At 40.2% G+C, this 16,736-nt stretch overlaps 1 protein-coding gene across 1 annotated transcript; it reads right to left on the bottom strand.

Moving 5' to 3' along the window:
- Positions 1-3,083: 3,083 nt before the first annotated feature.
- rec8b (REC8 meiotic recombination protein b) lies at positions 3,084-16,422 on the bottom strand. The gene is made up of 18 exons (XM_034109038.1): positions 16,363-16,422; positions 16,134-16,202; positions 15,401-15,543; positions 14,337-14,412; positions 13,728-13,845; positions 11,352-11,427; positions 10,319-10,386; positions 8,628-8,709; positions 8,081-8,144; positions 7,563-7,737; positions 6,919-7,047; positions 6,345-6,420; positions 5,515-5,693; positions 5,214-5,253; positions 4,829-4,904; positions 4,570-4,671; positions 3,573-3,676; positions 3,084-3,420 (listed from the first exon to the last, which is right to left on the bottom strand). Exons 1-18 carry the CDS (start codon positions 16,416-16,418, stop codon positions 3,344-3,346), a joined length of 1,710 nt encoding a protein of 569 aa, XP_033964929.1. The 5' UTR covers positions 16,419-16,422; the 3' UTR covers positions 3,084-3,343.
- Positions 16,423-16,736: the final 314 nt, after the last annotated feature.

Below are 16,736 nucleotides of genomic sequence, written 5' to 3'. Positions count from 1 at the left end.
GGTTCCCCGTGGGGTCTCCCTGCCCACTGGTTCTCCATTGGCCTGCTCCACATCGGCCTCTTCCTCCTCCAGTGAGGTTTGTGTCTCGTCTGCTGCCAGCTTGACTTTGTGATCTTAAACAAAAATGAAGTTTTCCTCTCCCTCTCTGTGACAGATGCTCTGTTTCTGTTCTGCTGCAGGAACAGGCTGCCGCTGGTGATTCAGAGCTCTGCCTCTTGTGATGATGGAGGAAAGTGTGAGAGTCTGATGCGTACAGACTTGTGCCCTCTGATTTAAGCAGCCGGTGTGAATGTGTGTTATGTGCCACTCAGATGTTAGGTTTATTAGACTGTCAGGGTGGTGATGGACGGGCGGTCTTTGCACTGCCAGGTGTCGTTGTTTATCAGTGGGTGAAGTCAGTGGCCTTAAGCACTTTTATCTGTGATGGAACAACTGAAAACGTAATGCTTTTTAAACTACACTTCATATTTGTTTTTAAATGGGCTTTATAACAATATTCCAGAGGTGACATCAAGTTTATTTCTGTGTTATGAGGTGATTCTCTCCCCCATACATCTACACTTCCACTCATTTGTCTCCCATGTTATCATTTAAATGAACTTGAGGTTGACACATGGATCATTCACAGCACAGCGTCACATTTTCAGCTTTTGAAAAATGTGTTCTTGTTCTTACTTTACATGGGGACACAAACATGGGAACGTGTGGATCCATGCATGTGTGGCCTAGCATTACTATACTTGTGGGGACCTAAATCTGTTTACACAGTCACGTGTGGGGAATCATTAATTTTAGGGTGAAGACTTGGTTAGGTTTAGGATTAGGGTAAGGTTAAGGCTAAGGGTTAGGCATGTGTTGGTTATGGTTAAGGTTAGGATAAGTCTCCAGGAAATGCATGTAAGTCAATGTAATGTCCCCTGAAGTGATGTATACATGGTGTGTGTGTTTGTGTGTGTGTGTTGTGCTGTGCTGTAGTAAGTAAGCCATCTTTGTACCACTAAACCAGCATTCTGGGTCCAGCATGCCACATTCCAGGGACAGAGGACTCGATAAATCCTCTTCACGTCAGCACTGCGGACGGATACCGATGATGTAAAGGCTGGGGAATGTATAGAGCCAAAGGCAGAACTAAGCATCAGGGTATGGTAGCTGATTAAAGCAGTGTATTTCCACTGATAATGTACTTTGTTAGCACTTGATTATGTAAAGGGTCCCCATTTTGTATTCCCATTAGCTTTATAGCATCTTTCTGCTTGTCTTTTGATGCTCAAATCAGATTTTAGCCTGGTTTTCTTCACTCTCATCGCTCTCCTGCTGCAAAAAAGCCCTGAAACTCACGCAGTTAGCTACAATACCTGCTGAATATAGTAAAGCATTTAATAGCAAAATGTCCATATATTCCACAATCCAGGCCAAATGCTAATGTTTTTCGAGCTCAACCGGATATTTTAAAGATAAAATGACAGGTTGAATCATTTCCAACAATAACACATTTTTCGACAAGGTATTTGTACCACCTTTTTTGTTCCATGCGAATAACCAACCCAGAAACACGTTACCAGTAGAAATACATTGCTTTTAAAATCGTGCTGTTCAACACGAAAAAAAGGGGCAAATCGTGATGGTGAACACGAATCAATAGATTAAAAATCGTGTTGGTGAACACGAAATGCCGTGAGACTGGGTTGGAATAACATGATATTTTGGCCTCAGTAGCCAGCCTGTGACCCTGCTTTCCCAGCTGTGTAAACAAACACTCACATTTTGTCCTTGAATTAATGAATTAATAGTGGAGGAGGTGGCCATGACTAACCGGCAAGCTGTTTCAAAGCAAGGCATTTAGCCCTTAACCATGTGGCTTTGTTGTTCACTTGATCACAATTAGGCGTTCCTTCATTCAAAACCTTAAGCAGGGTATTATGCAGGCATCCTGAAGTCCAATGTAATACCTTTTATAAGACCCTTTCCATGCATTTTAAGACCTCATCGCCACTTTGAATTTTAACCGTTTACATTGGCGACACTTTACCTCACATTTACACAGAATCACACTACACACCTACGCAATGCTTACATTCAGGCAAACTGTACAATACAACCTCTTTGGACAATTTATATACTTATTGAAAACAAGCTACAAAATGTAATACCTTGGAAAATGCCGTTTAATAGGCTACTTCTTAATAGCCTTAATTTTCGCTAAATTGATTTATCAACTTGTAATACTTTTTAAGACCCCGCGGACACCCTGCTTAAGGGACAGTGTATTTCCTGGCAGAGCAAGTATCACAAGTAGTATCAACACAATCCCCATTCTGCTGTGTTGATGTGAGTGAGGGTTTCTGCGGCACTGACCTCAGCTCTGTCGCAGCGAGGTGCCACATGGATCCGCTCAACATGCAGTGCATTTAACAGGCAAACACTTTAATTGTGTAGAGTTATTGGGGCATGAGGTCAGGCAGGAGTTTTCTGCCAGAGCGGCACAATATGCTGCTGTTGGAGGGGGGCAGTGCTGATGTACTTACAAGTCACAATTCACTGGTTTCTGTATGTGTTTCTGCACCATAAGCTTAAATACGGGTGATGCTTTTCATTCCAGTACAAGCTAGATTCATGCCATTATTCTGGGATTTATCTCAGAAGATCAATATCTGTAAAAAAGAGACACGTTCATTTTTATCCAATTAGGGCGTAACCTGATTTAAAAAAAAATTCCAGTTATCCTACTGTTAATGTAAGATGACAACATCATATGGAACATGAAAGAATTAAGTAATTTTCTCAAAAAACTGCAAAGTTTATTAGGTCTGAATGTGGAAAAACAATTCAACATCTTAAAAAATATTTGTTATTAAGTTAATTATTAAATATCATTCACAGAGCAAATACAAAATTCATAAAAGCTTAATTTAAAATCATTAAAAAAGTTAAAAATCCATTCAGAATTTACAAACTGTATAACATGTTCAGATGTTAAACACTTTAACAACAATAGATACAATTAATTTAGTAACACTAATACATTCAGTTGGTATAAATATCTTTAATACAACTATATGAACAATAAAAACCAGATTAAAATGGTTAAAAATATCTGTTTAAAACACCAGTGAAAAGCAAATAATGCAGTTCAATGTTTCACCCTTATGAGTATTTTAACAATTAATATAAAAACATTTAACTTTAATGTGTTTTTTAAAATGAACGCTATCATGAGTGGCTCTTATGATCTTATGTGTTACCGAAAGCCAAAGGTTCTCATTCATGCATTACATCCATCAATATAAAAAACGGTTCCTCAGCAGGTCGAGGAACAACTGTGTGTGAGTGTGTGTGTGTGTGTTCAGGCTGCAGGGCTTATGGTGATGCCACTGTAGGGCTCAGTCTGTTTTATGGTCACATGTCCAGCAGACAGCAGCTCTGTAGAACAGGAACATCACAGAATCATCAACATTTTTGTCCAACCATCTTAAAATTGCATATTTAACTGACAATCACTGTTTGTATGAAATTCATTATTAGGTCATCAATGCTTGTCAATATCTTAATTGTCATTAAACGTGCGTGCTCACCCAGCAGTTTGTAGAATGTGTGAGCTGCAGTGGCGCGGTTGGCCTCTCGGGACACCAGAGAGTCAAAAGTAACTTCTCCAAATCTTTGCAGTCTGGAGATCCAGCTGGGAAACACAAGCAAGGTGAGCAGTGCATCATGGGATCCAACCTCGAGGACTTGTATGGACACATTAGGGGTTATACCCAATAACTACATAGGTAACAGTTACACATCTGAGACTTGTAAGTTACATTATTGTGTATACAGGCTTTATTACTGCTATGGAATTACACTTTTAGACATCACAGACAACCCTATTTTATACAACAAATACTGATCGCACAAACTCCTTCATATCTAATCTCTGAGTGGCCTCTGCGTGATATTTACTCAAAGTCTATGGACGTTTTAATGTGTAACCCTGTGCGGAGTTTAATGTTGCGCAGGTTCGTCCCTCGGGCTTGTTGCTCGTCTAATTTGAATTTCAAAGCAAATGTCCAACAAAGTAGGAAGTGGTCCACCTGTGATGCTGGAGGCAAGTGTTTGTCCGAAAATAAGCAACGTCACGAGGGAAGACGCAAATAGCTTTTTATATATGTATGAGCTGGTTTACCCTCCACAGCCACAGTCTACCTTTATTCAAATAGGCACTCACAAAACCTTCATCACCTCAGGATGACGCTGACAACAATGCTGGAGTCAGGTTGAGTTACTTTATTTGCACCCGTAGGTAGATTAAAAGCTTCTAGAAGTCAACACAAGCACCGGTGCAATTAAGTGGAACTGCAGTTTTCCAGCATGAATACAGAGAGGAAAAAGTAACTCAGGAGTCAGGATGGAAAACAATCTCAAAGGAAAGTCACACGGACAGAATACCAACCACAATCAGGGCTTCGCTAACATTGAAAATGATATATTTCTTCTATTTTTCATTTAACAACATCTTGGCTTCAGGAAAAGCTCAAAGCTGAAAGGCTTTTTCTAAATTCTAAAGTGTGTGTGTGTTGTATGGAGTACCTCAGCATGTCCCTGCTCTCTGTGCCAGTCTGAGCCTCGGGCATCTCGATGTTCTCCTCTGCTATTGGCTCCATTTGTGGCTGGGACTCCATATGTGGAGACCTAAACACACACACACACACACACACACACACACACACACACACACACACACACACACACACACACACACACACACACACACACACACACACACACTCACAGTGATCTCTTTCTATATCCATGGAGCTGTGCCTCTGTCTATCCCCCTGAGACTCACCATCTGCTGACGGGAGTGATCACATCGGTGATGGATCTGTCGTCCCGTGACATGTCCATCAACGTATCTAATGCAGCTGCAGACGCACAAACATATAGAAACACAAAGTCATGTGACCGTAATGTAGTTCCTTTATAACATAAAGCTCTTGGGAGTGCATTTACGCTTCAAAAAGCAGGACAGTGAGTGTGTGTGTGCCACCGAGCTATTTCCCGCAATATTCTAAAATAATGAAAACTGCTTTCTGTGTGGGGAGCCCTTGCGACGCTACCTTCCAGGTCGGCTTCCAAAAAAGACGTCATCACTGCACCAGTCTTTTGCGCTGCCAAAACATGATTTATAATACTGACATATTGTGTGAGAGGGAGAGAGGAGGGATGCTTACATGAGCCGTCGGCGGGTTGCAGTCCTGACTCACTGGATATCTGAGAGAGGGTCAGAGCTTCATGAAAGAGAATAATGTCATTTGTCTCACCACTGAGCTGAACACTCGGCCTGTGACCGCAGGCTAGCTGGCTAACCTTTATTATTACAGACACACCTTCACAAATACCCTCAGACTTTAGCATGGCACTAAAGCTTAATAAGAAATGCCATATTTTATTTTCACAGGTAAAACTTCAGGACATTATATAGTGGCAGGAGCTGTAAAACAAGACTGCTCTAAAAATACCACCTTCACACACCTCTCTCATGCTCGATTGCCTCCTCTTCCTCTCTGCCCTCAGTATTTCTCTGTCCTGCTCTGACCCCCCTCTCGCCCTCTCCTCCTCCTCATCTTCCTCCTCTCCTCCCCCGAGTCCCGGCAGGGAGGTGAGCAAGGCACACTGTTTCCATAGTGACAGGAGGTCAGCATTGACGAGGGCTGTGGAGGGGTCAAAGGGCAGGTCAGGATCAGTATTTGATCATTTCTTCACTAAAGCTGATGTTATGAATTTGTGAAAAGGTACAAAGGAATGTGTTCCAAAACAATGGATGAGTGTGTGGGGAGTTATACCTTCCGGCGCCTCAGTTTCTACATGTCATTCTTACTATGTTTTGTCTCTGATTGGACATCAAGTTCGAATCTCACCTAAAAATGTTGATTCTATAATTGATAGCCGTTTATGAATATAGTAGATAGTAATTATTTAACTTACTAAAACATGGAAAATGTTTTCTTAGGACATTCATTTATCGGGTTATTTCCCTAAATATTTCCATGTATATTTCACCAGCCAGCTTTCAGGTGACTGAAAAAACGACATTACCAATCTTCCCTTTATTCTTATTAGCATTTTAGCATCATTGTTGCAATATTATTGTATGTGATTCAGAAAGTGTTATTTCTCTTGGATGATGACACTGAATATTTATTTATTTAGTAAGGGTTAGGATTTCACAACAGAATTGTTCAGTTTTTTCTCTCTTTGAAATAGTTTTAAAATCCTGTCTTGATTTGTATTGTGAAAGATAGGAGTGAAGGAATAGTTGTTAATATGAAATACAATGGCCAGGGGTGAAGTGTGGCGCTGACCTCCACAGGGGGCGCTGAAGAGCTGGGCAGGAGAGGCATGCTTTGTCACGGAGGGAAAATCCAACAATACCTCAGACTGAGAGGAAGAGAGAAAACATATTAGCTTGATGGTACAGCGTCAGGTAGGATTTGTTTTCGTAGTACACAGTGAAGAGAGGGTTAAAGTCAATGATAGTGTCTCAAAGGTAATTCAAGAAATGAGGGAAGGAAAGAAAGCAAACCACAATCGATGAGGTCTGCCCCAAAGGGCTCAGAGAGCAGGAGAGTTTAATGAACCCTCACTCGGATGAATACACACTTTGAAGGCAGCTCTCTCTTACAGAATTGCAAAAGCTGAAAATCCAATGGTGCCAGTGAACTGTTGGCCCTCCTCAGTGTATGTTTATGTCTCTGCATATCCTTTATACAGCTTTGGTATGGTGTGTTGAGAGGCAGGAAAAGGGCTGTTTTTAGTGTATGTTAGATCTCAGGAAAACCCAAGTGAACTAAGCGGGAGAACAGTGCGGTGCAGATGGGAACCAAATCTCAATAGACAGTTGATCCACTTAAAAAGGATCTCCGAGTGTGTGTGTACCATGCTCAGTGTCTCGGCGAGCGGGTTTACGATCTGTTCCTTCATTGCCCGCTCAGATATCTGGACCTCAGGATCGGCAAAGACCAGCTGACGCCTGCGCCCCCCACCGGGCTTCCTGAGCAGAGGAACCTGGTGGCAGAGAAAGTCAAACACACCTTTATTGTTGTCTTCTTGGTTCTAAAAAAAGACATCAAACTTCAATCAATGTTTATTTATAGAGCTCTCTCTTACAGAATTGAGAACTTCTGATCTCTAACTGGAAATGATAAGACTGTGTCGACACGCCTCCATTCCATCCAGTTATGTTCCAACTTTGTGGAATGTAAATGAAAGTTGATCTGTCACGACAGCAAATGATGTATCACTTTCATCACTGTATGTTAGGGGTGCAATGGGTGTAAGGCCCTTCACTTGGAATAAATAGTTGGAATTTTCTATTTAGTGCCGGTATAAAAGACACAGTACATTTTAATCAGAGAAAATGTATGCCTCTGGAAATCACACGGTATCTCTAATATATTTCTTGTCGTCATGCAGGCTCTTAATTGATTGGTCAACACACTGTTTCACCATTTCAGTTAGAATTTGGAAAAATACAAATCTATTACTTAACAACTGACTAATTTGATAACACTATTTCTCACCCCTGTACAAGAACTTTCTGTCCCCTCTTTCCCAGAGGGTGGAGTTGGCATGGCAACCTGCGGAGGGGTCATCTCTCGGGAAATAGATGACAGAGGAGCGTCCGCAAGGTGTCCCGCCTCCTGGTCCAGCTGCCACACACTGCTCTGCTCCGCTCTCAGCAGCGTCTCCTTCAGCCTGGTACAATAACACACACACACACACACACACACACACACACACACACACACACACACACACACACACACACACACACACACACACACACACACACACACACTGCAAATTAGGAGCTAAATATACTGACTGATGACACAATATTCAGTCGCTGCTGTTTGTCTTATGTTAAGTCTTTCTTGAAACTACAGCATGTGACGTGTTGTTGTTGTTCGTTTGCCTCTGTGTTAACATGTTGTAGCATTCACACAAAGGCTGACTGATAGTATCACTATGAAGTTCACATTGCTCTGAAGGTCATCAGAGCTAAAGTAGAGTTTTCTTTTAAGTGACTAAGACTCACTGATCAAAAGGGGACATGCCTCCCTCACGTGCAACAGTCTGGTCGCCTGTCTGCCTCTCCGTGTCTGTTTAGTGGCACAATGTCACAATTACATCACAAATCGACACGTATAAGACGTTCAGGTGAACACATTTCACCCAAATCTTACCCCAATAGCATTCAAATCACGTGCTTTATTAAAGACACTTGTTTTCATTGTTGTATATTAACAAATCCCTTTCCACTCTCCGCTGTTTGAATGCAGGAAGTGAATCAGAAGCGTGCCATGACCTTGGGCTGTCTTTGCTAAGAACAGGGAGCAGTTTTTAAGAGATGTTACTTCTCTGCTCTCCTTTGAAATAAAACAACCTTCTGAAAATAAAGCTTATCTTTTTAGTGCAGCAAAAGCACTTACAGTGGGGCCACAAAGAGTTTGACCTGGTAGGCTGGTGTGCACACATTACAAGAGAGGAACACACTGTAGGCCTGATACAAACACACGGTAGGACATCAGACTGAATAACTCAAACACAAAGATAGAAATGCTTTTCATACACAAAGCACGCACCTCTACGGAACTGGTCTGGTTGATCCAACAACAAGTCCAACTCTCTGGCTGTGACTTCAGGAAGGTCGTCCCCCTCGAAATTCTGAGAGAGAGAAAAGTAAACAGATGGAGATAGGAATAAAACAGCAACACAATACAGAAACTACAAAAAAACAGAAGCATACATAAAGACATTGGTAACTCCCCGACAGGCAGACAAAGAGAAAAGTCACATATGTGCAAACTGTAGGGATGGGTATCGTTAAGGTTTTAACGGTACTACTACTTTTATCGATACCGCTTATCGGTCCGGTCTTTTAACGGTACTCTTATCGGTTCTTTTGGAGAAAAAAATAAGGTAAACTAACTAAACAAATTGTGAACAAAACTAACATTGCTTTTTATTTAAATTAAATACATAATATTTCACATCAAAAGAAACAACGTTTTAACAAATCGTATTAAATAATGTGATGACAGAACTGTAAACAGAATAGCTGAAACTTTAACAAAATAAATAACTCAGTTTCCTCTAATCATTAACGCATGTTTGTATAATGTAGTTAACTCTGTGTGTTGCTGCTAGCATACATAACACCTGACGTGAAAACGTTACTCATGGATGGGGCTACAGAGCTGCTAGAAAGACAGTCGAACCCGGTGCATTCCTCCGTCTGGATGTGGAGCACTTTTGCTAAATGTTTAGACAAATTGCTCGTGTTACCGCCCTTACATGCTAAACTCTTATTGCACTTTTGGTAACGAGCATTGTCCACATCGAGACGGGTAAAGTTTAACCACACCTTGGAGCACGTTCTCTCCGCCATCTCCTCAGTGTGTTGCTGCATGTAGCAGCCGAGTGTGTGTAAACTGCCCCGCCCCCTCGCAAGCAGGCGGGGGAGAGAGATCGAAAATACTAAAAATAATCATAGAAGCATTTTGCAGTCTTTTTGCGTGTTAGAAACGGAGTTGGCGACACTAAAACTGCAATATAATGTTTGTGTAGCAATAATACATATGACATATATTTTTTAGATGTCTCCAGTACCGATAAAAAGACCGTTAACGTCGGAGCTTAACGGTACCACGGTCTTTAATAATTCAGCACCGGGGCCCGTTTAATACCGGGGCTCGGAACCCATCCCTAACAAACTGTGAGTGCAGACTGATGAAGTTAAGTCACATCATATCAAGCCACAATGAGCTTCATCAGCGGATGGTGCTTCAGGAGGAGCATTATGAGTCGCTAAGTGACACCATGAGGAGGGTAATGGTGTGTGAAGGATGTACCGTTGGACATTTATGACTGAGATGATTTAGCTCTGCTGTATTTTAAGCACTGAGAGGTAATTCAGGAAAGTCGGTTAGGCATCAGGTGTTTTACGTCCACAATCCACTACACCATTAACTCCACTGCATTATTCACATTCAGAAAATTGATGTCATTTTTAAACATCTAAAAATAGCCCCTCCCATAAATACTGTCTGTTCTTTTTTTAGCATTATTGTCACTGGATAATATTCTGTTCTGCTCCAATGCTTCTTTCTCATGACAGCAAAGACTAACATAGAGCAGCTAGCTTGTGACAAAGAGCTTAACTAGAGCTGCTGTGAGCACATGGTGCACATCCAATGATTCACCAGGACACCTGATGTTCTTCAATATGATGACTGGGATGTTTGCTGTCCCTGCACTGTGACAGAGAGTTTACCTCAGCAGTCGGGATGACAAACGGCCCCTTCTCCTTCAGGGAGATGGCAGCCGGAGGTGACCTGAACCCTGGGGGAGCACAGGAGGACGAGGAGCAGGGATGAGGAACATGTTTGCAGACCAACAGGAATGTGAGGCTAGCTGAGGATGATCAAGTGTTTGTGCCTGATGCATTCACACACAGGGTTCATACACTTTTTCACCAATGATTTTCAATGACTTCTCCATGACCTTTGCCTCATTTTCCATGACTAAAAGCATTACTCTTTCTCAGCGGTATCACAGAAAATGGTCCATTTTAACATGGAACAGGAAAATAAGGTCTGCATATGAAACATGTTGTGCCTATCTAAAACAAATCAAATAGTAGGCTTACTAGCTTCTACAGGCTAAAGCAACTAACATCTCTCACCAGCAAAATGTCATTTTACGTTTCATTACTATACGATACAGTATGTATTATCATTATAGTATTACTATTTCGGCGATTAGATAAAATATAAATTACATTTGATGCAACATTAGTTACATTTCCATGACTTTTCCAAAACTTTGGGAAAAATATTGTTTTCCAAAACTTTTCCAGGGCCTGGAATTAGCATTTTGAATTTCCATGACTTTTCCAGGTCTTTAATGACCGGAAGAACCCTGGTAATATGTGTGGATACATGAAGATGAATTCACTGATTAGAGAACATTTATTCACTATGTTCCTAACAGGAGTGGAAAAAGCGATAAGTGGGCCAACATCCTCTTTTGGAATCTCAGCTAATGAACTGACCCAATTATAAATCCTCTGAAGATTATTTGATTATCTTGACTGGAAACATATAAAATGTTACCGAAGCGACTATCACAAATCATAAGAATTCTAATTCCTAAATAATGTGGGTCATATTTACACAAAGCAGGGTGGAAGCATCCAGAGAAATCCTCTCATTGCAGTTATAAAGATCGTTATAAAGTCAGTTATGTTCAGGTGAGGCTGCTTCCAAAGGATTTATGATATGTTTGTTTATAACATTTCGTCTCACCCTGATGGTCCAGTGTGGCGTTGGGACCGGTCAGCAGGGAGTGCTGTGAAGCTGCCTCTCCATTCACACACATTTGCTAGAAATATATAACAAAATGTATCATAACAAGGCAGAATACTAACACAAATGTATTTATCATAAGTGTGGACTGAGTCTGAAGAACATAGTAACAAACACAATGTGTAAGGAAACATGATACAGAGGTTATTATTTGACAGCCCAATGACTTTGAAAATAACACCCATTTTGAAGTTTACTTTTAATTTTTTTTTCACTGTCCCGAAATAGTCCCGGACAAAATAGATTTGTGTCCCAGTAGAAATTGTTATGGTCCCCGGGACATTGTTAGCTGCGAGCCCTGTTAGTAGGGCTGTCCCGAATACCATTTTTCGGGCTCCGGATATTCGGTTGTAATCAGCAGCGAATATTCGGCCCCGCGGGGGGGGGGTAGTTATCAGCAGCGAACCGCTTCAACACGTGTATTTCGGTTTATTCACGGCATTCATTTTGTTATACAGTATTGTTGTTTTATAGTTATTTGTTAATGTATACAACCTAATTCGTGTTCTTTGAAATTGAAAAAGATATTGCATTGTGTTTGTTACTTTTGTTGCAGTTGTATAATGTCTTAAGTGTAATTTGGCTTGGCTTCTTATTTTGTATGGACATGCTTTTATTTTGAAGGAGAGTTAGCGCTGTTAATAATAATTCATTTATTTTATATAGGCGCCTTTCAAGGCTCTCAAGGTCGCCGTACAAACATACAAAACAAGATACACAATACATAATACCAGCATAAGAGACATAAACAAGACAATGCAGTATATAAATCAATCAAATAACCAAATAAATCCTAAAATAAATTCCTGTTGACAGGAAGTTGTTGTTGCTATGGAAACAACGTGACGGAGATTAAGGGAGAAAAGTAATATCTACATATAAAGACGGAGAAAGTAAACGATAAAGTTTATGGTTAAGTGTTAGCACCCCCCGAAGAGGCACAAGCTCTTACGTTGATATTGGAGATTTCAATCAATTCAATAAAAAACAACAAAAAACGTGTCATGTCATCATGTCATCCACCATGTTATGTTCTGGTACACTTTGACTCTTCCGTGATTTAACCTGTTAAGCCCGAAGGTCCCCGCCGACGGGGACCCTGATTTTTTTTATACACACTCACACAAATATTTTTAATATTTTTTTAAGAATCTTTTTTTTTATTTACATTTTTTTAATTTTTTTTTTTTTAATGGAATGAATACCTATAGTGACTATTCAATGTAATACAATGATTTTTATAGTCTGGTATCTGAAAAAGGTCAAATGGCACTGATGGGCCCAAATGTGCCCAAAGCTTATTCCGCCTGGACTTTATTTTCATAAACCTCTCTAAAAAGGTCAAATGTCACTTGTTTTGCCTCAATCTTGATACAGGGTACTTATTATATGTTATAATTTGGATTCCTAAAGCTTTTAGGCTACTAACCCATCATTCAAGGTTGGTCTTCACTATAAGTAATGGGTTTTCTTTAGGCGGAGACAGGAATATACATTTTTTTGCTATGTTCCATCTGAATTTACTCTGACACAGAAACATCTATATTGATTCTGACACTTCTACATCCAACTCACAGATGTAACCTTGCTTTGATAACAACAATTATTCATATAAACCTTTTAGAAGTGAAGTTACAGTCATTTGTTCTGGGAATGTCATTTTCGAGCCTGAAACCTGAAAAACAGGCTCGGGGTTTTTAAGTCCCTCACGGTATTCCTACGATGAAAGATTACAGGGAGGACAAAGTCCAGCCGTGTGTGCCAGATTGACAGACTAGCAGTAATAGGTTTACAAAGTGATTCACTGTTCCCCTTATGATAATACCAATGGACAGTATGGAGGGAAATTGCACATATGTTGCTAGAATGGGAGTGACCTCCATAAAACAACGCCTCAGTTAAAGTAGTTCATGGTTTATCAATGATTGATAATAAACACTGGGATATTGTCAGTTTGTAATGTCTGAGGTGTTGGTCGAAAAACAAATAATGTTTGACACCACCAACAGGTAACATCACAAGAGCATATCTTTAAGCCTATATGGCCGTGTAGAGGCTAAATATAGTATGTTTACTTTAGATAGGTGTGGTATTGACGGTGTGTGTGTGTGTGTGTGTGTGTGTGTGTATGTGTGTGTGTGAGCCAAAGCCTCAATTTTACTTACGGGCAAAGAGGGCTTGCTTTACCGTCATTAAGATGCGGGAATATTTCAGTTTGTCTTAGACATTATTGTTATACATGAGTACAGGATACATGAGACAGACATCAGATTATTGTGGGATATGCACTTCAGGGTGTAGATATTGTTGTTGTACCTGGTGTGTTTTATAGGGGCTGGGCAGTTGGTGTGATGCCATGAGGCCGAAGAAAGGGTCCTGAGCTCCCTCCGCCTCCTCCATAATATACAGGTTTTCAGGCACAACCAAGGCCAACCTGCCAGAAAAGAGTGAATATGACTTATCAAACTATTGAAAATCACACATGTTTTGGGCTGTGCAGGCTAATGTAATGCTATGCATACTTTTATCAGTCTGTTGGTTTCATGACATGATAAAATAATACTAGAGTAAGGTTCATGCACAGCATCTATAGAGTGCAGAATGTAGGAAGATATTTTGCATCTGCAGGAGAGCTCATGCATTACCGCCACTAAATGACACAGCTTATTAAACATTTACGAGCCATTCTTCACATGAAAGAAGCTCAATTTGTCCATCACTCACACGATAAAACTCTACCATCTCTTCACAGGCTTTATTCCCCAAAACAATCCCCCTTCATAAATATTCCACTACATGCTTATGAGCTCAGATTTCTCTAACACATATAAAACCTCTGCACAGCTTCACATTTTAGATGCCCTAGGATACAAAACAGTCTTCCACTGTGTGTGTGTGTGTGTGTGTGTGTGTGCGTGCGCAGACCTGTCAGACTCAGCCATGTCAATGTAAGTGCATCTTTTAGAGCGCAGCAGGCGGTCTATGGTCTGTTGAATCTCCCCTGGAAAACAGGAAGACAAATATGAAAAGTTTCAAAAACACCTTTTAAGAAGTGCAGGTACTTCCTGCAGAAACAGAAGCAGAGGTCATATTGAGGTCAGGGTCTTACATATCTGACATGGCAAATCTAATGAAGGTCATGTGACCATTCTTTCGCCTCCACAAACAAGAGGAGTGGGCAATGCATCCTAGAAATACATTGTTATAATTATCTAAGGTAATTTACAAAAGATTATTATGTATAAACTCAGGGTTTATTGAAATCCGCCTACTAGTCTGTACTAATACAATAGTGATATAATTTTCAAAGATCATTTTAGGAAACTGGGAAGCCATGCTTTTGAAATACAACATAAACACATCATGCTCTCTAAATTATATGTGACAGTTTTGCAAGTTCCTATTTTATTCTACTGATTGTTGAAATGAAATACCGTCGCTGAAACAGAAGGTGGATGCTTTCTTGGCATCTCCTGCGCTTATCATTATGCATTGTATTTCACTGTTATCATCCTCCGTGACAACAGCATGATTGTGAATCTGTAGGGTGCGAACTGTTCAGCTGTGTTTGATGATATTGCATTCATTAGTGCTATATTGGCTTCTTAATGAGACTTGCAAGGGGGGATCTGAGAAAATTCATTGTGTAGATGTTTTGGTTTTACACCAACACAGCTGAGATTCTGCATTTAGAACTGACAGAAACAACTGGTGTACTGTGTTCTCATATTTTGGCTGAGCTTATCTTGGAAAGCTGCCTGAAAATTATTGCTGCTTGACTGCATTTTTTAACATCTAAATGCTGCACAGTAACTGAACAAACCATATTTTTTTGCTATGTCTTATCTTGCAAAAGTAAGTCAAACATTTTTTCTTTTCACTTTCACTAAGCCTTAAGTGAACGTTAGTGTGTGTAGATAATGTAGCTTGGACAATGATTATTTTACTCTTTTTTTTAACGCTTGTTCCAACTGGTCTTCTCCTCTTACCCAGCAAGTAGCCACACTGCCGGTGGTAGACGACGACCACCCCGTACTGCAGCTGAGAGGACAGGTAGAGGGAGAAGCGAGGCCTCGGGAGGGTCGGCTGCAGTGGAGGAACCTGAGCTGTCACATAGTCCAGAATGTCCCCACTGTATTGTTGAGACATTTAACAAAATCAATGATGCAATTTAACATTGTATGTCAAGTCAAACTGGATGTAGGGCCACACCTAATGATTATTTTCATTTTCGTTTATTTTAGATTTTGTCCATCCCAGTTTCTGAAGATCCAAGGTGATGCCTCTAAATGTCTTGTATGGTAATTCCAAAACTAAAAGATATTCAGTTTAACATGATATAAAACAGAAAAGCAGAACATCTCCATAATTGAGGCTGGAAACAGCATTTCTTTCTAACATATTATCATATAGATGGCGATTATTTCTATCTATCAATTGTTCGATTTATATTGTATGAATTTAGGTTCAAACTCTGGTAGGATTAGCTTTACAGCTAACTATGCTAACCTAGCAGATTGCTGGATAGCAAGCTGCTAAAGATGCATTGTAGCACAATGATACACTTTAACCTGATTTAATGCTGTTTTACAAAGTAATATGACGTTGAGATTGGCAGAAGTGAGATATGGGTAGCTGGTGGTAACAACAATGACTATACTTCTATCATTCACAAATCAAACACATATTTTACATTACTTAATTGCTTGCTAGCATTCTTACCATGTTCTCCCAACATTGACTTTGAGAAGCTCTCTGCGGGTGACCTTGATGCCTCTGGTTGCTGCTAACCTGAATAAGACAAACACATTTAGTTAGAAGACAATATAAAAAATAACATATTGTTGACAGTCTATTCTGTCATGTAATTGAGTTAGCTTAAGACTCCTTAGTTTCGTAATATAGTATATTTCATACTAAAAGCTAATGAGCTAGCTTCTTAAACACTCACCAAACTGTGGAAAAACATCCAGTGTGGCGCTTGAGGACATCTGGGTAGAAAAACATTTTTTTTTTAGATCAGGCTGAGTATTTGAAGGAAAGAGTTAAAAGGGTGTAGGAATTTATTAAGCTAATGTGAAATATAACAAAGATTTCTAACTTTCACCGCGATTTTGTTCCCGCTTCAGATCGCACTGGACCAATCAGGTTGAAGATCCATCACATTCGAAAAGAAACACTCCCGATCTATGCTCCCGATGCGTTCAATGACCTCACGAAAGTCGTACACTTGACTGTTGGGTGTCTGTTTTCTCTCTGATCGGTATGAAAAGAGTCACCTGGTTATTCCAGGAATTAGCTTTTCACTGATGCGTGCACAGTTTT

This window comes from Pseudochaenichthys georgianus, chromosome 20 (assembly GCF_902827115.2).
Source record: "Pseudochaenichthys georgianus chromosome 20, fPseGeo1.2, whole genome shotgun sequence".
NCBI classification, from domain to species: Eukaryota; Metazoa; Chordata; class Actinopteri; order Perciformes; family Channichthyidae; genus Pseudochaenichthys; species Pseudochaenichthys georgianus.
This window is presented reverse-complemented; position numbering and strand designations above follow the sequence as displayed.